Source organism: Lithobates pipiens, unplaced genomic scaffold (assembly GCF_037356315.1).
Source record: "Lithobates pipiens isolate NorthernLeopardFrog02 unplaced genomic scaffold, aLitPip1_a1.2 Scaffold_3, whole genome shotgun sequence".
In the NCBI taxonomy this organism is placed as follows: Eukaryota; Metazoa; Chordata; class Amphibia; order Anura; family Ranidae; genus Lithobates; species Lithobates pipiens.
The window spans coordinates 242,011,592-242,031,943 of NW_027507790.1; the positions used below are offsets into that span (position 1 = coordinate 242,011,592).

The 20,352-nt window shown below is 42.3% G+C and overlaps 1 protein-coding gene and 1 long non-coding RNA gene across 2 annotated transcripts; one reads left to right on the top strand and one right to left on the bottom strand.

Annotated features, from left to right (window-relative positions):
- The first annotated feature begins 1,170 nt into the window (after positions 1-1,170).
- LOC143941053 (uncharacterized) lies at positions 1,171-7,491 on the top strand. The gene is made up of 4 exons (XR_013263975.1): positions 1,171-1,279; positions 1,552-1,627; positions 7,168-7,233; positions 7,350-7,491. It is a non-coding gene; the product is annotated as an uncharacterized LOC143941053 (long non-coding RNA).
- Positions 7,492-12,051: 4,560 nt separating this feature from the next.
- On the bottom strand, positions 12,052-15,029 carry LOC143941054 (P2X purinoceptor 7-like). Its single transcript, XM_077462964.1, has 4 exons — positions 14,908-15,029; positions 14,736-14,801; positions 13,096-13,466; positions 12,052-12,291 (listed from the first exon to the last, which is right to left on the bottom strand). Exons 1-4 carry the CDS (start codon positions 14,908-14,910, stop codon positions 12,102-12,104), a joined length of 630 nt encoding a protein of 209 aa, XP_077319090.1. The 5' UTR covers positions 14,911-15,029; the 3' UTR covers positions 12,052-12,101.
- Between the last annotated feature and the right edge of the window lie 5,323 nt (positions 15,030-20,352).

The window sequence follows — 20,352 nt, forward strand, 5'->3', positions numbered from 1 at the left end:
ATTTAGTTTGTGTACAACGTTGCATGACCGCGCAATTGTCTATTAAAATGACGTAGTGCCGTATCGCAAAAAATGGCCTATTCATTAAGGGGGTAAATCCTTCCAGTACTTAAGTGGTTAACTAACCCAGACCTGTTTATAGGTCAGAAAAAATCCTATTTGAGTCTATGAGCACAGACGCAGGCAACCCAACGTTAGACTTTTATGTTCTGGGCTACAGATAGCATGGAAGGCTGTAGCCATTGGAGGAAGTATGTACGGCCCTACTGGGGTTGGTGTTGAGAGGGGATAGGGAGGGGTGCTGGGAAGAATGTTTGTTAAAGGTAAATATATACTTTACCTGTTTCAGCCACGGAAGATTTGGCTGCTCAATGACCAGGCCATTTTTTGCGATTCGGCACTGCGTCGCTTTAATTAATTGCACGCTCATGCGACGTTGCACCCAAACAAAATTGACGTCCTTTTTTTTTCCCACAAATAGAGCTTTTTTTTGGTGGTATTTGATCACCTCTGCGTTTTTTTGGGGGGGTTTTTTGTGCTATAAACAAAAAAAGAGTGACATATTTGAAGAAAAAAAAAACACAATATGTTTTACTTTTTGCTATAATAAATTTCCAACATTTTATATAAAAAAAAAATGTTTAGGCCGATATGTATTCTTCTACATATTTTTGGTAAAAAAAATCTCAATAAGCGTATATTGATTGGTTTGTGAAAAAGTTATGGTGCCTACAAAATGGGGGATAGATTTATGACATTTTTATTATATATATTTTTTTCTTTTACTAGTAATGCCGCCGATCTGCGTTTTTTATCAGACTGCGACTTAAAGTGGTGTTGCCACCAAAAATATAACCTAACTCGTATGTGCATCAAATGTTCTACTTAAAATTAATTGGATAATAAAAAAATTTTTACTTACCTATTTCTTGCGGTTGCTAGGTGGTCCCACGAAATCTGCCTCTTCCATTGCCCGGGCTAAGAACGTCACTTCCCTCGGCAGCCCGGCTCGCTGAGGCTCCTGGGAGAAGTATGACACCATTTCCCAGGATGCCTTGGGCATCACCGAGGGCTACAATCGCGTTATTTCGAGACCGGAAGTGACGCGATTGCATGTGTAAATTGGCGCCATATTCGATTTGGGAATCCCTTTGTTAGCAGAGACTGAGTGATCTGGATAGGTGAAGGACGTGCGTCGAGGGGCTCCACCGACTATCTCCACTTATCTATCCAACTACCGACTATCGATTCTGCAGCAGCAATCTTACAACTACAAAAGGTAATTAATAAATCTTTTTAATTCTGGTGTATTCATTTTTTTAATCTTTTATTTATTTATTTTTTGGTATTTTTTTTTTTTTCAGTCTCCATATCATTTAATTAATTTAATTGCATCACATTTACTTGCCTTTGTATTATAAAAAAAAAAAAAAAGCAATTCCATGTTACTGTTTGAATGTTAAGAAATATTTTTTTTTTTCATTTATTTATTTATTTATTGATTTAATAATATTTTTTTTAATTTTTTTTTTATTTTATTTTATATTTCAGAATTAATTTTCTTAGTAGTCTCTTCTGTGACTGTCGAATTTTTGGTGAAAAAATAAGAAATTTCGTCAATTGAACGGTATTTATTTAATAATTTATTTATACATTTATTTATTTTTTCTATCCTGCCCACTGCCATTTACCAGCCTGCCTACTCCCAGCCGCCATCCTGCCTACTCCCACCCGCCAGCCTACCGACTCCCCACCCACCATCCTTCCCTCAAACCACCCACCAGCCTGCCTACTCGCACCCACCCACCCACCAGCCTGCCCACTCCCACCCACCAGCCTTCCCACAACCAGCCTGCCCACTCCCACCCACCAGCCTGCCCATAAACCACCCACCAGCCTGCCTACTCCCACCCACCATCCTGCAGAATTGCTCCCACCCACCGGCCTAACACACAACCCACCTGCCTACTCCCACTCACCAGCCTGCCTACTCACACCCACCATCCTGCATACTCGCTCCCACCCGCCTGCCCACTCCCACCCACCCGCCTGCCCACTCCCACCCACCAGCCTGCCCACTCCCACCCACCAGCCTGCCCACTCCCACCCACCAGCCTGCCTACTCGCACCCACCCACCAGCCTGCCCACTCCCACCCACCAGCCTTCCCACAACCAGCCTGCCCACTCCCACCCACCAGCCTTCCCACAACCAGCCTGCCCACTCCCACCCACCAGCCTTCCCACAACCAGCCTGCCCACTACCACCCACCTGCCTGCCCACTCCCACCCACCCGCCTGCCCACTCCCACCCACCAGCCTGCCCACTCCCACCCACCAGCCTGCCCACTCCCACCCACCAGCCTGCCTACTCGCACCCACCCACCAGCCTGCCCACTCCCACCCACCAGCCTTCACACAACCAGCCTGCCCACTACCACCCACCAGCCTGCCCACTCCCACCCACCAGCCTGCCCATAAACCACCCACCAGCCTGCCTACTCGCACCCACCCACCAGCCTGCCCACTCCCACCCACCAGCCTTCCCACAACCAGCCTGCCCACTCCCACCCACCAGCCTTCCCACAACCAGCCTGCCCACTCCCACCCACCAGCCTTCCCACAACCAGCCTGCCCACTATCACCCACCAGCCTTCCCACAACCGGCCTGCCCACTACCACCCACCAGCCTGCCCACTCCCACCCACCAGCCTGCCCATAAACCACCCACCAGCCTGCCTACTCCCACCCACCATCCTGTAGAATTGCTCCCACCCACCGGCCTAACACACAACCCACCTGCCTACTCCCACCCACCAGCCTGCCTACTCACACCCACCATCCTGCATACTCGCTCCCACCCGCCTGCCCACTCCCACCCACCCGCCTGCCCACTCCCACCCACCAGCCTGCCCACTCCCACCCACCAGCCTGCCCACTCCCACCCACCAGCCTGCCTACTCGCACCCACCCACCAGCCTGCCCACTCCCACCCACCAGCCTTCCCACAACCAGCCTGCCCACTCCCACCCACCAGCCTTCCCACAACCAGCCTGCCCACTCCCACCCACCAGCCTTCCCACAACCAGCCTGCCCACTTCCACCCACCAGCCTGCCCACAAACCACCCACCATCCTGCATACTCGCACCCACCAGCCTGCCTACTCCCACCCACCAGCCTTCCCACAACCAGCCTGTCCACTCCCACCCACCAGCCTGCCCACAAACCACCCACCATCCTGCATACTCTCATCCATCCTATCTCTCTCACTACCACCCAGCATCGCTCTCACTCCCACCCAGCATCTCTCTCACTCCCACCCAACAACCCACCCAGCATCTCTCTCACTCCCACCCAACAACCCACCCAGTATCTCTCTCTCACTCCCACCCAGCATCTCTCTCTCACTCCCACCCAGCATCTCTCTCTCACTCCCACCCAGCATCTCTCTCTCACTCCCACCCAGCATCTCTCTCTCACTCCCACCCAGCATATCTCTCACTCCCACCCAACAACCCACCCAGCATCTCTCTCTCACTCCCACCCAGCATCTCTCTCTCACTCCCACCCAGCATCTCTCTCTCACTCCCACCCAGCATCTCTCTCTCACTCCCACCCAGCATCTCTCTCTCACTCCCACCCAGCATCTCTCTCTCACTCCCACCCAGCATCTCTCTTTCACTCCCACCCAGCATCTCTCTTTCACTCCCACCCAGCATCTCTCTTTCACTCCCACCCAGCATCTCTCTTTCACTCCCACCCAGCATCTCTCTTTCACTCCCACCCAGCATCTCTCTTTCACTCCCACCCAGCATCTCTCTCTCTCACTCCCACCCAGCATCTCTCTCTCTCACTCCCACCCAGCATCTCTCTCTCACTCCCACCCAGCATCTCTCTCTCACTCCCACCCAGCATCTCTCTCTCACTCCCACCCAGCATCTCTCTCTCACTCCCACCCAGCATCTCTCTCTCACTCCCACCCAGCATCTCTCTCTCACTCCCACCCAGCATCTCTCTCTCACTCCCACCCAGCATCTCTCTCTCACTCCCACCCAGCATATCTCTCACTCCCACCCAACAACCCACCCAGCATCTCTCTCTCACTCCCACCCAGCATCTCTCTCTCACTCCCACCCAGCATCTCTCTCTCACTCCCACCCAGCATCTCTCTCTCACTCCCACCCAGCATCTCTCTCTCACTCCCACCCAGCATCTCTCTCTCACTCCCACCCAGCATCTCTCTTTCACTCCCACCCAGCATCTCTCTTTCACTCCCACCCAGCATCTCTCTTTCACTCCCACCCAGCATCTCTCTTTCACTCCCACCCAGCATCTCTCTCTCTCACTCCCACCCAGCATCTCTCTCTCTCACTCCCACCCAGCATCTCTCTCTCTCACTCCCACCCAGCATCTCTCTCTCACTCCCACGCAGCATCTCTCTCTCACTCCCACCCAGCATATCTCTCACTCCCACCCAACAACCCACCCAGCATCTCTCTTTCACTCCCACCCAGCATCTCTCTCTCACTCCCACCCAGCATCTCTCTTTCACTCCCACCCAGCATCTCTCTTTCACTCCCACCCAGCATCTCTCTCTCACTCCCACCCAGCATCTCTCTCTCACTCCCACCCAGCATATCTCTCACTCCCACCCAACAACCCACCCAGCATCTCTCTCTCACTCCCACCCAGCATCTCTCTCTCACTCCCACCCAGCATCTCTCTCTCACTCCCACCCAGCATCTCTCTCTCACTCCCACCCAGCATCTCTCTCTCACTCCCACCCAGCATCTCTCTCTCACTCCCACCCAGCATCTCTCTTTCACTCCCACCCAGCATCTCTCTTTCACTCCCACCCAGCATCTCTCTTTCACTCCCACCCAGCATCTCTCTTTCACTCCCACCCAGCATCTCTCTTTCACTCCCACCCAGCATCTCTCTTTCACTCCCACCCAGCATCTCTCTTTCACTCCCACCCAGCATCTCTCTCTCTCACTCCCACCCAGCATCTCTCTCTCTCACTCCCACCCAGCATCTCTCTCTCACTCCCACCCAGCATCTCTCTCTCACTCCCACCCAGCATATCTCTCACTCCCACCCAACAACCCACCCAGCATCTCTCTTTCACTCCCACCCAGCATCTCTCTCTCACTCCCACCCAGCATCTCTCTTTCACTCCCACCCAGCATCTCTCTTTCACTCCCACCCAGCATCTCTCTCTCACTCCCACCCAGCATCTCTCTCTCACTCCCACCCAGCATATCTCTCACTCCCACCCAACAACCCACCCAGCATCTCTCTCTCACTCCCACCCAGCATCTCTCTCTCACTCCCACCCAGCATCTCTCTCTCACTCCCACCCAGCATCTCTCTCTCACTCCCACCCAGCATCTCTCTCTCACTCCCACCCAGCATCTCTCTTTCACTCCCACCCAGCATCTCTCTTTCACTCCCACCCAGCATCTCTCTTTCACTCCCACCCAGCATCTCTCTTTCACTCCCACCCAGCATCTCTCTTTCACTCCCACCCAGCATCTCTCTTTCACTCCCACCCAGCATCTCTCTCACTCCCACCCAGCATCTCTCTCACTCCCACCCAACAACCCACCCAGCATCTCTCTCTCACTCCCACCCAGCATCTCTCTCTCACTCCCACCCAGCATCTCTCTCTCACTCCCACCCAGCATCTCTCTCTCACTCCCACCCAGCATCTCTCTCTCACTCCCACCCAGCATCTCTCTCTCACTCCCACCCAGCATCTCTCTCTCACTCCCACCCAGCATCTCTCTTTCACTCCCACCCAGCATCTCTCTTTCACTCCCACCCAGCATCTCTCTTTCACTCCCACCCAGCATCTCTCTTTCACTCCCACCCAGCATCTCTCTTTCACTCCCACCCAGCATCTCTCTCTTTCACTCCCACCCAGCATCTCTCTCTCACAACCACCCAGCATCTCTCTCTCACTCCCACCCAGCATCTCTCTCTCACTCCCACCCAGCATCTCTCTCTCACTCCCACCCAGCATCTCTCTCTCACTCCCACCCAGCATATCTCTCACTCCCACCCAACAACCCACCCAGCATCTCTCTTTCACTCCCACCCAGCATCTCTCTTTCACTCCCACCCAGCATCTCTCTCTCACTCCCACCCAGCATCTCTCTCTCACTCCCACCCAGCATCTCTCTTTCACTCCCACCCAGCATCTCTCTCTCACTCCCACCCAGCATCTCTCTCTCACAACCACCCAGCATCTCTCTCTCACTCCCACCCAGCATCTCTCTCTCACAACCACCCAGCATCTCTCTCTCACTCCCACCCAGCATCTCTCTCTCACTCCCACCCAGCATCTCTCTCTCACTCCCACCCAGCATCTCTCTCTCACTGTCACCCAGCATCTCTCTCACTCCCACCCAGCATCTCTCTCTCACTGTCACCCAGCATCTCTCTCTCACTGTCACCCAGCATCTCTCTCTCACTGTCACCCAGCATCTCTCTCTCACTGTCACCCAGCATCTCTCTCTCACTGTCACCCAGCATCTCTCTCTCACTGTCACCCAGCATCTTTCTCACTCCCACCCAGCATCTCTCTCACTCCCACCCAACATCTCTCTCACTACCGCCCAGTATCCTAGTACCACCCACTAGTCTTCTCACTTACTATTATCGGCCTTAGATATCCCCGTTTTCCCAATATCATCCACCGACCCGGTCAAAACCACCCGTCTCCATGATCACCACCAACCACCTCCTTGTTAACTACAGAACAACCACTATCTCCCTAAGTAATAACTCCTTGCTCAAAAACGCCAACCACCATGCACAGTACCATCAAGTTTTTTGTTCTTAAACAATCACCTTCCTACACACTTCCACTAACCTAAGGCAATCGCTATCTACAACCTCCTCGATAAATACCACCCACCTTCAAGTTCGCTACCACCCACCTTCCGACTTAATAACACTCACCACCATGCTCACCACCGCTCACTCAGTGTCAGGCTCAATATTTCCAAAAAAAGTAACGGATCTATCATACTTACTGCTTCTCTTCATCATCAGAAACTACTTATTACATCTCAGGAAGTTGGCTCTCATGTTAACACAAGTGATCATCTTACAAGTATAATAAACTCATTTAAACTCACTTTTTTTTTTTATATATGTTTAGGTAATACTGGTCGTAATCCTATTTGATTATCAGACGTTGAGTACATTGGTTCGCTTTCTGTTGAAGGTAGGTAGCCTGGATATTTCTGTTACGGTAATTTTAATATTGTTTAGTTTAACATTTATTTTGTTTATACAAATAATAATCATTTTTTTTTATTTTTTTTATTTCCTATTATCTAGATTGAAGAGACAATTGGATTTGATCTTTTTCAAAACCAAGCTATTCAGAATTGTGTATTATATATCTACAATGTTGAATATTTATCACCTTTATTGATTGTTATTAATCTCGATTGTTTGTTTATCTTTCTTTCTCTTTTTCTGTTTTTTTTTTTATCTTTATCTTTCTTGTCTATGTTGCAGGTTTTATTTGTCCAATTATCAAGCTTTTTACAAACTAATTTTTGGTATTTATATTTATCACTTGCTCTTTATTTAATTTTTTAAATCTCGTCCATTTTTATATTTATTCTTATTATGGATATTTTTGCGCTAGTGCCATTTTGTTATTTTTGTCCTTCACTTTTCAATATCAATTTTGTTCTTAGTTTTTATTTTGTAAACGCTAAGTCTACATACTATTTGATCTTTCGTTAGTCTTTCGCTCTCTTGCGATCCCTCTCGCTCTCTTGCTCTCGCTCTCTGGCGCGCGCTCTCTATATGGCTCACTCTCTCTGGCTCGCGCTCTCTCGCTCGCTATGTCTGTCTCGCTTGGTCTGTCTTGCTTGCTCTCTATCTCTCTCTTGTGCGCCTCATCTACCTTACTTCTCTCTATCTCTGTTTCTCTCTCGCTCTTGCTGTATGGCTCGCGCGCTCTCTCTCGCGCTCTCTGTCTGTCTAGCTTGGTCTGTCTTGCTCGCTCTCTCTCTCGTGCGCCTGATCTTCCTTTCTTCTCTCTCTCTGGCTTGCGCTCTCTCGCTCGCTCTCTGTCTGGCTCGGTCTGTCTGGCTTGGTCTGTCTTGCGCTCTCTCTCTCTCTCTCTCTCTCTCTCTCTCTCTCTCTCTCTCTCTCTCTCTCTCTCTTCATTTACCTTACTTCTCGCTCTCTGGCTCGCGCTCTCTCGCTCGCTCTCTCTCTCTCGTGTGCCTGATCTACCTTCTCTCTCTCTCTGGCTTGCGCTTGCTCTCTGTCTGTCTGGCTTGGTCTCTCTTTTTCTCTCTTTCTCTCTATCTTTCTCTCTCTCTCTCTTTCTCTTTCTCTCTCTTTCTCTCTCTCTCTCTTTCTTTCTCTCTCTCTTTCTCTCTCTCTCTCTTCTTCTCTCTCTCTCTCTTTCTTTCTCTCTCTCTCTCTTTCTCTCTCTCTCTCTTTCTCTCTCTCTCTCTCTCTTTCTCTCTCTCTCTCTCTCTTTCTCTCTCTCTCTCTCTCTCTCTCTCTCTCTCTCTCCTCTTTCTCTCTCTCTCTCTTTCTCTCTCTCTCTCTATTTCTCTCTCTCTCTCTCTCTTTCTCTCTCTCTCTCTCTCTCTCTCTCTCTCTCCCTCTCTCTCTCTTAAATTGTGTAATTAAGTTATTTGAAGTGTTATAGATTCAAATTTGTATCAATATTGTTTATTGACATTTTCTTATAAGTGATCGGATTTTGTCTTTGTTTGTACTTTTATATGTTTTGTAATATTTTTATAATTACAATAAATTTTTAATTTATAAACACTTTTATTGGTTTTATTATTTTGATTTTTATATTTTTTGTTCTTATTTTATAACATTACACATAAATTAATATTCTAAATGCTATATTTAATTTCACACTTCAAAATTATACATCAATATTATTATAAATTGAATTTTTAGTTTTAACATAATGAAAACACAATCATCGATTAATACATTTTATTTTTAATAATAATTGTAATTTGTCATGGATATATTAAATCTTACTAATTTATTTTATATTTATTCTAAAATAGACATTGGAAGGTAATACCAAAATTTTATTTTCTAATTTTTTTTATATTTGTTGTTTATGTGTGTGTGTGTGTCTGTGTGGGTGTGTATATGTGTGTGTATATGTGTATATGTATATATGTATGTATATATATATATATATATATATATATATATCTTGCGATCTCTTCTTCTTCTTCTTCTTCTCTTCTTCTTTTTTTTTTTTTTAACTCCTACTATAGCCATCCACAAAACATTGTGATGAAATCAATACAATGTATTTAATGAAAGTTTTCTATTCATAGATATGCCGAGCTGCTTTGTACAGCATTGCAGCCACGTCAGTGGCAAACAAGTTACTTCTGATAATACTACATTGTTTCGATTCCCCAAGGATTGCGATCAAATAAAAATTTGGTTAGAAAAGGCAGGAATGGAGCATTACATGATTGAGCGATTCACAACACTCATAATGGAAGACAAAAAGGGAGATTCTTTCCGTATATGTTCCCAACATTTCTCAGAAGATTGCTTTGAAATGGAAGGAAATAGAAGAAAATTGAAAACGGGATCAATACCGACCATTTTTCAAGAAATGCCAACAACTTCAAAACATACCACCAAAAAATGGGAAAATAGACTTTCTAAACTAGCTCGTAAAGAGCTTATGTCCACAATGCAGAACACTACTTATTCGGGTTCAAAAAGACAATGCAAATGTGACTGTCCTGAAAAAAGTGTCCTAAAAATGATGTGGGTACGCAGACTGGCATGTTTGACTTTCCTTCTTTTGATTCGGAGGAAAGCTACATAAAAATAGCTGACGAACGCTGTATTCATTTAGATCATTCCTATTGTGAACATGATTTTATGAGGCCACTTGAAGCCTCAACACCAGATTTTAAGTCAAAGTCTGAGAATCGCCGATCTTCAGCGATTGATCAGATTTCGGATACAGGTGAGGTGGATCCGTTGATCATACTTTCACCTACAGTCTGTGATCTTCCATCAGAAGATATAAATATAGAAAGTACACTTGATGATCTAGAAATAGAGAAGCCAATCATTAAAAAAAAAGAAAACTGGCATATGAAGACGACCCAAGTTGTCACGAGTCAGATTTGATACACCTCAAAAAAGTGACTTCACTTTGAATGACAGTATAATTGAGCCACTAACTGTCGATCAAATTAATGACCCCTTAATATGATTTACTGAAAAGAAATTTATTGTCTTCGAAAAGCAGTCTAGATACATTGCTTTTTAAAATGCGATGCCCCGACCTGACCTGCTTTTCGAAAATTACAAAAATAGAAAAGAAAATAGTCGGTACGATGCTGATAGTGTTTTCAACATGTAATGCACAGCACCGCATCAAACTTTGGGAAAGCCAACCAAAGATAAAAAATTATGCTGCAGGCAATATTGTACTTGCTGGCGCCATTTGTTTGTCAGGTGGTAGTTACCAAAAGGTAAAGGAAATGTTTGATCTTAGTGGAATTTCTATGTTTGGGAAATCTTCCTATAACCGTGCTAAAAAACAGTATATTTATCCTTCCATAGATTACAGCTGGAATCAAAATTGTATAAATGTAAAGGAGGAATTGACAGGAACTCCACTATTCCTCATTGGTGACGGACAATGCGATAGTCCTGGTTTTTGTGCAAAATATACAACGTATACCTTTATGGATATCTATTCTAAAAAAATTGTAGATTTTGAATTGGTGCAAGTCTCCCAAACCACATCCTCAGTTGCCATGGAAAAATTGGGCTTTACCATAGCACTTGACAGAATATTGGAAAATGAATATGATGTTCAATTTGTAGGCACTGATCGCCACACGGGAATTCGAAAACTATTGACTACGACTAAATACGAAAATATAAATCATCAATTCGATATATGGCATTATGTCAAAAATTTAAAGCGCAAATTGATGCAAATCTCCAAAAAAAAAGCTTTTCGTCCAATTTTACCGTGGATTGGAGCCATACTGACGCATTTCTACTGGTGTAGCAGAACTTGTGACGGAAATGAAGATGTTTTCAGACAACAATGGCAATCTCTGCTACATCATGTAGTGAATGAACATTCATGGCGAGATGGAGACATACAACATCAGTGCTTACATGATGATCAGAGTATTCTTTTTCCAAAAATTCCATGGCTTGAAAAAAACACACCTGCCTTCGATTCATTATCTGCAATTATAATGGACGCACAAATCGAAAAGGATTTAAAGCATCTTACTTATTTCTGCCAGACTGGGACCATTGAAACATACCATAGCATGATGTTAAAATATAGACCGAAGAGAATCCATTATAAATATGATTCTATGGAGGCTAGAACACGATTGGCTGCATTGCAGCACAACAATAATATTGGTAGAAAAATGGCAACAGTAACTAAAATTGATGACAGTGGAGAAGTCTTTCAAGTTGAGCGTAAAAATTTGGAATTCCCCCGAGGACGTAAAAAATGGATCGTTCGAAACGTTTTTGAAAAAATGTCGAACGAACATGCCAAAACTATTTTGGCAAACATGCTGTCAATCACAGAAGGTACTTTAAAAAGTACATGGAAATCCAAAAATGTACAATTTCCAAAAAATATTGCAACCGAAGAAAGGCCTGAAACCAGTGCTGCTATTGCTAAGCACAGAACACGATTTCCTGTTGTATAAAATATTAAATCTAATTTTGGATTCTATTCTTTAGAATGTTAAATGTTTTTTTTAATTATTGGTTAATTACTGTCTAAAAGAAATATATTTTTATGGTTTGTGTATGCACATTGCAATCTATGTATTTACTGATTTTTGGTATTTATTTTGAGTTTGTAATAAAAATATTTAATATAATTGATTCCGAATCAAGTATTAAGAACAGTAATATGCATCTAATTTCTAAAATTACACATTAAATCAACATCATTAATAGTACTTAGCATTAACAAAGTAACACACCTATTGTATTTCAAAATTTTTTTTTTTATTTTAATTGCACAAATATTTCAAAAAAAAATCACATTAAACATTATTTCGTTTAATATAAAGCCATTTCGGAAGCATCATAATCATTGGCATAAAGAAATCCGACATATGATCCATTGGGATCTGGAAAAACAAGTCGTACTGCATTGACTGCACAGGAAGGTATAACCCTTCGGTTTCCCTTTCCTAAAATACCATAAATCCATGCTATGAAAGTGCGATACGCGGTTTTACGTAATCTCCTGGAATAAATAGAATAAAAAGTGTAAATATGAAATTTTATAAATAAAGTCACAAATTTCTAATTTATATTAATTATTAGCTTATTCCTTTACTACCATATATACTCCAATATAAGCCGAGATTTTCAGCCTCTTTTTTAGAGGCTGAAAGTGCCCCCCTCGGCTTATACTCGAGTCATCGCCGTCTGCCTGCCCAATCAGCGTGTCGAGCAGACAGACGGCGGCCAGTCTACAATTCAAAAGCCGCAACTCCCTGTCTGTGATAGGTGGAACACTCAATTTCCCAGCAGTCTGTGTTCCGCCTATCACGGACATCCGCTCATCCTCATACTACGGACGAGGATGAGAGGATGTCCGTGATAGGCGGAACACAGACTGCTGAGAAATTGACTGTTCCGCCTATCACAGACGGAGGCGCGGCTTTTGAACAGTGGAATGGCCTCCGAGGCGCCAACGCCGTCTGTCAGACGAGAAGAGCGTTGATCCTGGCATGGCAGAAGCACACAGGCTCGGGACACATTTGGGCTGGACACACAAGGCTGCACACACAGGGATGGACGGACACACACACAGGGATGGATGGACACACAGGGATTGACGGACACACAGGGATGGACGTACACACAGGGATGGACAGGCATGTCTCACCCTCGGCTTATACACGAGTCAATAAGTTTCACATTTGTTTGGGGTAGAAAATTGGTGGCCTCGGCTTATATTCGGGTGGGCCTATACTCGAGTATATACGGTACTTATAATTCTGACTTATAAACTTTAGAAGAAATATTGGCATAAAGTAATCACCTGTTGTTGTTGGCATCTACCAGAGGGAGATTATCCATATGAATCGCCATATACGCAATTCTCACGTGCTCATGGTGCACTATTTGAGAAATAAAGGTATCTGCCTGCGTAATGCATTGATGTCCCTCAGGTATGCAGGCGTCAACGGCGTATATTTCCCGGCAGCAGACAGACTCCACTTGGGTGGGCATTTTAATGCACCTTTCACATGAACACCACGTGACATTGCCAATTCGATCGGTTTCGCTCGGTTGGGTTTCTGATGTAGACAATCTATCACTGCTAGAGGGCAGGGTTGGGTTATTGGGGAAAGCCGGATCATTTTCTCTTGCTGGATACCGAGCCCATATTTTCTTTATCAGCATTCTGCGCTATAAGTACACAACGAAAAGAAAAGTAGCTTATACTTAGATTTTGTTTATCAAAATTTTTTTTTATTAATTTTTTTTTCCAAAAATATGATGCTTTAAGCGTCATTAATGTACTTGGAAGAGGCTTCACAGATGTATACAGAAAGAATGCCCTTATCCTCAACAAGGAGGCAGGACTCATTGGCTGCACTGGCAAGAACCAGTGGCGGACGGTGATCCAAATTTCTACACACAATTCAAAGCAAACAGAAGAATAATATAAATGTATGTTTTTTTTAAGAATTTTTAGAGAAATTGTCATTATTTCTCACTTACAGCATATGCATCCAACAAGTTACAATGCAAAATACATTTATCACAAGTATGGCGATACCACATGTGTGAGACTTTTGCAGAGCCTGGCCACAAACAGAGCACCAACATTGAATAGCACCTTGAGACGTTCGATGACCAAAATGACACATCTCATTTCACAACCATCTATTACACAATGGAAGGCCATGGAGTACCTGTACAATGGAATAGCCCACAAAATGACCATGTTTTTAAAAGCAAACACCTCAACGTATAATCTATGAGTCATAATGTGTCTTTTTAAGGGTTCTTGTTATTATTTACAGTATTTAATGAGAAAAATTGAAAGTAACATGGTACTCGGGTACTGAGATGGACTGGTGACAGGTACTCGGGTACTCTGATGTGCCGATGACAGGTACTCGGGTACTCTGATGGACTGTGAGTGACAGGTACTATGATAGTTGTTTATAGGTCCTCTATTGGGGGGGGTCAATCAGTGCGATTGTTGTACACTGTATGCGGTAACAATATGTTTACGCAATCTTCTCCTCACACACGATCGGTGTCTTAGGAGGAGAACCCAGTAACATCGCGTTACCGCGGTTTGTTAACAGTTATTGATCGGCTGTGTGTATCGATCACGTCGGCAAACAGCCAGCCAATGGCTGTTTACTAGCGTCGTTGAGAAGCAGTGTTCCCGTGAACACGCAGCTAGCGGCGTGCACACAAAGCGCGCTCGCGTTTGCGCCGCGCACAGTGTGTGTCTAACCATCTGTGATCGGCAGTGATGAAGTCACGTGGTTAACAGCCATACCCAATGGCTGTTAACCCCCCTCAGTGGCGAGGGGTGTCTCCATGACACCCTGCCTATTTAAAGGGGAAGCCGTCATATGACGCCCTCCAGCCACAATACTTGCACCGCCTGGCCGTCGTTTGACAGCCGGCGGCCATAAAGCAGTTAATTATACTTACTTTTTCATCCTGAGTCAAGGGCATGGTATTTTGAATGGTCGACGGTTCGGTCACAGCAGGATTGTCCTTAAAATGTATTAAAACAATAATTGTCAATTGACATGTTAGTTATTTTTTATATACTAATTGTAGACAAAAATTGAATTAAATTAATTATTTAAATTTTACTTACCATGGCAGTTGATTAAAATAAAAGGATCAACCAATTGATTTAGAATATTGTGTAAATATAGAATATCTGTAACTGAATAGAAAAATATATTATCTTGGCGATCTATATATATATCTATATATGTATATGTATATCTATGTACCTAAATTTCTTTGGTACAAATAACCCAAACTGCTGGATATTATTTGTTCTTTGTGAAAGTTAGGGAGTCTAAAAGCTGTGTTGCGAATTACTCAAAAATGCTAACATCTGATGTACTAGTGGTCTATCTCATTTATTGCGACCCGAACAAGCACGAAAAGTAAAAATACCCCCCAAATGACAACTTTATTGAAAGTATACATTACAAATTATTGAGTAAGAGGCATAGTGAGTATTTTGATTTGCGCATTTTATCGCCTCCAGCAAAATGAAAAAAGAATAATTTTTTTTTATGTTATTACATTTAAAAAAAAAAATTCAGTGTAATAGGTTATTTCTCGCACTTGGCATGTGTATACCACAAATAAAGGCCACAAAAAAATTCTGTTACTCATACAGAGTATTACGATACAACGTGTGGGACTTTTACACAGCCTAGCCACTCAGAGAGACACAACATTCAGGGAGCACCTTCATGTGTTCTAGGGGCATAAATTACACATCTAACTTGGTGACTACCTATTACTCTTTTGAAGGCCGTGGAGCACCAGGACAATGACACATGGCACTGACGTGGCTCCGATGACAGATGGCACTGATACGTGTGACTGATAACAAATGACACTAATACGTGGCACTGATGACAGGTGACACTGATGGCAGATGCCTCTAAAACGTGGCACTGAAGACATGTGACACTGATGACAGCTGGCACTAATATGTGGCACCAATGACAGATGGCACTTATACATGGCAATAAAACATGGAAATGAAGACAGAATGCCACTAAGACGTGGCACTGATGACATGTGGCACTGATACCTGTCTTTGATGACACATGACACTAACAGATGGCAGGTGACACTAACAGGTGGCACTGATGACAGATGGCACTAATATGTGGCATTGATGACACGTGACACTTATGACAAATGGCACTGATTACATGTGGCACTGACGACAAATGGCACTGGGGGCAGATGGCAATGATGACAGATGGCAGTGGGGAAAGATGGCCACTTTATTTTCTTTTTTGTTTTCTTTTTATAATTTTTTTTTAAAATAACCGCTGCATCTCTCAGCGGTTCATCTCTCCCTCTTCACACGCTGTCTCTGTGTGAGGAGGGAGACCCGGCGAGGGAAGATGATCTCATATGTTTACATATATGAGCACATCTCTCATTGGACACACCGATCGTGCTGTAAACATCCACTGTGATTGGCTATTTACAGCGATCTTTGACTGGCTGTGTCCAAGGGACACGGCCAGCACAGTACTTCACGATGCGCGCCTGTGACATGGCGCAGAGGGGAATTAAACAGGAGGATGTCCAGGGATGCCCTCCCGGCGCTAATCGTCCGCGCTGTAGCCATCTTTTGGCTATAGAGCGGGCGCGAAGTGCTAAAAAAAAACAAAAAACATTTTAAAAATAAATAATCTGACTGTGTGTGTCACAAATGTAAATAAGAGCTAGATTTTATATATTTATATATATATACACAGAGAGAGATATTATCACTATATATATTATCACTATATAGAAATCGATCTCTCTCAACATATATATATATATATACACACACACATATCTCTCTCTCTCTATATATATATATATATATATATATATATATATATATATATATATATATATAATGTTGACCTTTTCTTGTCAACACAATGCTTATCTATGTTGCCTTAGCAAAGTGGCAGCCAACCATTTATCTTGCAAGCCGTGGTTGACTATATTTTTAAATGTTTTTTTAATAGGTAAAAACATCTGATTGAGATCTATATATTTTGTATAAGATATCGCAAATATATAGCGAGAGAGAGTTATGTATTGTGCATATATATTGCGAGTGATCGATTTCTATATATAGTGATATAGTATATATATTTATAGATATATATGTATGTATATATATATATATATATATATATCTATAAATATATATACTATATCACTATATATAGAAATCGATCTCTCGCAATATATATGCACAATACATAACTCTCTCTCGCTATATATTTGCGATATCTTATACAAAATATATAGATCTCAATCAGATGTTTTTACCTATTAAAAAAACATTTAAAAATATAGTCAACCACGGCTTGCAAGATAAATGGTTGGCTGCCACTTTGCTAAGGCAACATAGATAAGCATTGTGTTGACAAGAAAAGGTCAAGATTATATATATATATATATATATATATATATATATATATATATATATATATATATATATATATATAATATATGAGAGAGAGAGAGAGGCAGGCAATATCTCCCACAAAATACACACACACTACCTAGATGTCTCTCTATATATATAATTAAATGTGCACAATTTAAATTTAAAAGAGCAATATTTTTTAGATGAAAACTGCAAGGTAAAAGACATTTTTGTACTAACCTTTCCTTTTAATCCCGCGCCGCTCTCTCGTCTATGATCGTCCCATCTGTCCTCTTTGTTTCAGTGTTTATCTTCATTGCCATCACAACGGGGCGGGACTTCCGTCGACAACAACCGTTGTCATGGCAACAGGAGCAGAAGACGGCGCTCGATATAGCGCTAACTGCGCATGCGCGAGATTTAATCGAACGGGCGGTGCATGCTGGTCTTTTATCAGCGCACTCTCCCGGAAGAGGATGCCTGTGGGCTTCACATGCCCACAGGCAAAATGACAACCGTCAGGAGACGGTTTTATAAAATCGTTTTGAATAAGAAAACAACATGCTGCTGGATGTAAAAAAGTAAAAAGTAAGTGTTAGATTTGATTTTAATAAGGATTGCCGGTATGCCAAAAAAAAAAAAAGGATCAAGCCAGTGGAATCCCACTTTAATGTAGGACAGATCGGACACTTTGGACACATTTTTGAAACCATTGACAATTATGCAGCGATCAGTGCTATAAAAATGCACTGATTACTGTGTAAATGTCACTGGCAGGGAAGGGGTTAACACTAGGGGCGATCAGGGGGTTAAGTGTGTTCCCTAGGGTTGTTCTAACTGTAGTGGGGTGGGACTAAGTGCCTAGGAGGAGAGAGAGATTGGTGTTCATACATAGTATGAACACATGATCTGTCTCCTCTCCCCTGTAGAACCTTCATAGCTTTGTGCCGGAACTGAAGGCACCTGGGCGCAAGTGCGGGAGTGACATCATCGTGGCTCCCGGCCACTCACAGTACCCGGAGCCCACAAACCAGGAAGAAAGACCGGGAGAACATGTCAGCCCTCTCAGATGAGACAGCTGAAGGGGTTTGTTCTAAGGTAAATATCTCATAATGTGCTAGTAAGCGATGCCTACTAGCACATTATGCAATTGCCTTACAGGTGTTTTTTTTTTTTTAAACTCTACTACTGCCTTAACCACTTGACCTCCAAAAAGTTTTACCCCCTTCATGACCAGGGCATTTTTGCTATTCAGCAGTTTTTAACTTTCAATGCCAATTGTAAGGTAATGCAACACTGTACACAAATTACATTTATATAAATTTTTTCACACAAATAGCACTCTCTTTGGTGGTATTTGAGCACAACTGTTTTTTTTTTTCTTTTTTGTTATACAAACAAAAAAGATACCAAAAGTTTTGAAAAAAAAACTCCAAATCTTCTACTTTCTGTTATAAAACATATCCCAAAAAAATCTAATTTACATATAAATTTAGACCAAAAAGAATTCTGCAACATGTCTTTGGTAAAAAAAAAAAAAAAAAAACTGCGGGACACTAGTAGACATGTGCAGAACTAAAAAATTTGTTTTGTTTAGTTTCCATTCGTTATTTGCATTAATTCATTTAGTTAACCACTTCAGCCCCGGAAGGATTTGCCCCCTTAATGGCCAGGCCATTTTGTGCAATTCTGCCCTGCGCCGCTTTAACTGACAATTGCGCGGTTATGCGACGTTGTACCCAAATAAAATTGATTTCCTTTTTCTCCCACAAATAGAGCTTTCTTTTGGTGGTATTCGCTCATCTCTGCGTTTTTTTTTTTTTGCGGTATAAACAAAACAAGACCGACAATTAAAAAAAAAAAACAATATTTGTTACTTTTTGCTATAATAAATATCCCCCCCCCCCCCCAAAAAAAAACTAGGAATAAAAAAATTCTTCATCAGTTTATGTATTCTTCTACATAAGTTTGGTAAAAAATCGTAATAAGCGTATATTAATTAGTTTGCGCAAAAGTTATAGCATCTACAATGTAGGGAATAGATTTATGGCATTTTTATTATTATTATTTTTTTACTAGTAATGGCGGCGATTTGCAATTTTTAGTGGCACTGCGACATTGCGGCAGACAGATCGGACACTTTCGACACTTTTTTGGGACCATTGACATTTGTACAGCGATCAGAGCTATAAAAATGCACTGATTACTGGCAGGGATGGAGTTAACACTAGGGGCGATCAAGGGGTTAAGTGTGTTCCCTAGAGTGTGTTCTAACTGTGAGGGGATGCGACTGACTAGAGGAGGAGCCAGATCGCTATTCCTACCATTGCGCACGCACTTGCTATGGTTTTTAAAGGAGCGGCCACACAGGTATGGTGACTCACACAGTGGTGCCACTCTGCCGCAGTATATCTTCGTGAGCCAGTCGGCAAGTGGTTAAGTTCTTTTAATCTGTTTAAATTCGTTTTTGAAATTCATTTTGCTTACGCATATTCTAATAGATTCGAAACGTTTTCGAATCAATTTCGCATAGTTTTCGAATTCGAAAAGTTTTTGAATTTTAATAGTTTTCGAATTTGAATCATTTTGGAATTTGAATAGTTTTCCAATTTCCACAGAGAATAAAAAAGAATAGAAAAAAAAAGGAATCAAATAGAAAAAAAAAATAGAATAGAAAATAATATAACAGAAAATAAGAGAACAGAATATAATAGAGTAAAACAAAACAAAATAAGATAAGAAATAAAAGAAAAATAGAATAGAAATAATATAACTATTTTCCAAATTTCACATCAAATCGAATTTGAATAGAATAGAAAAGAATAGAGTAAAATAGAATAGAAAATAACACAATAGTATAGAAAAAAAACAATAGAATAGAATCGAATGAATATAGCCATCTTCCTATTCTAATCTATTCATTTTTATTCTTTTCAAATTCTAATTAATTCTATTTTAATTTTGGGAAATGGTTATATTGTTTCTATTCTACTGTATTCTATTGTTTTTTTAATTGTATTCTTTTTCTATTTGTTTATTCTATTCTTTTGTATTCTATTATTTTGTTCTCTATTCCATTCTATTCTTTTCTATTGAAATTTATTCTATTCGAAATTCGAATTTTAT

Bases quoted from the DNA above. Each gene is read 5' to 3' on its own strand.
- LOC143941054 (XM_077462964.1), bottom strand. The intron at 13,467-14,735 runs GTAAGTATAATT...GTGTACTTATAG, and splicing joins CCTTGACTCAGGATGAAAAA to CGCAGAATGCTGATAAAGAA. The intron at 12,292-13,095 runs GTGATTACTTTA...TATTTATTCCAG, and splicing joins GTAGATGCCAACAACAACAG to GAGATTACGTAAAACCGCGT.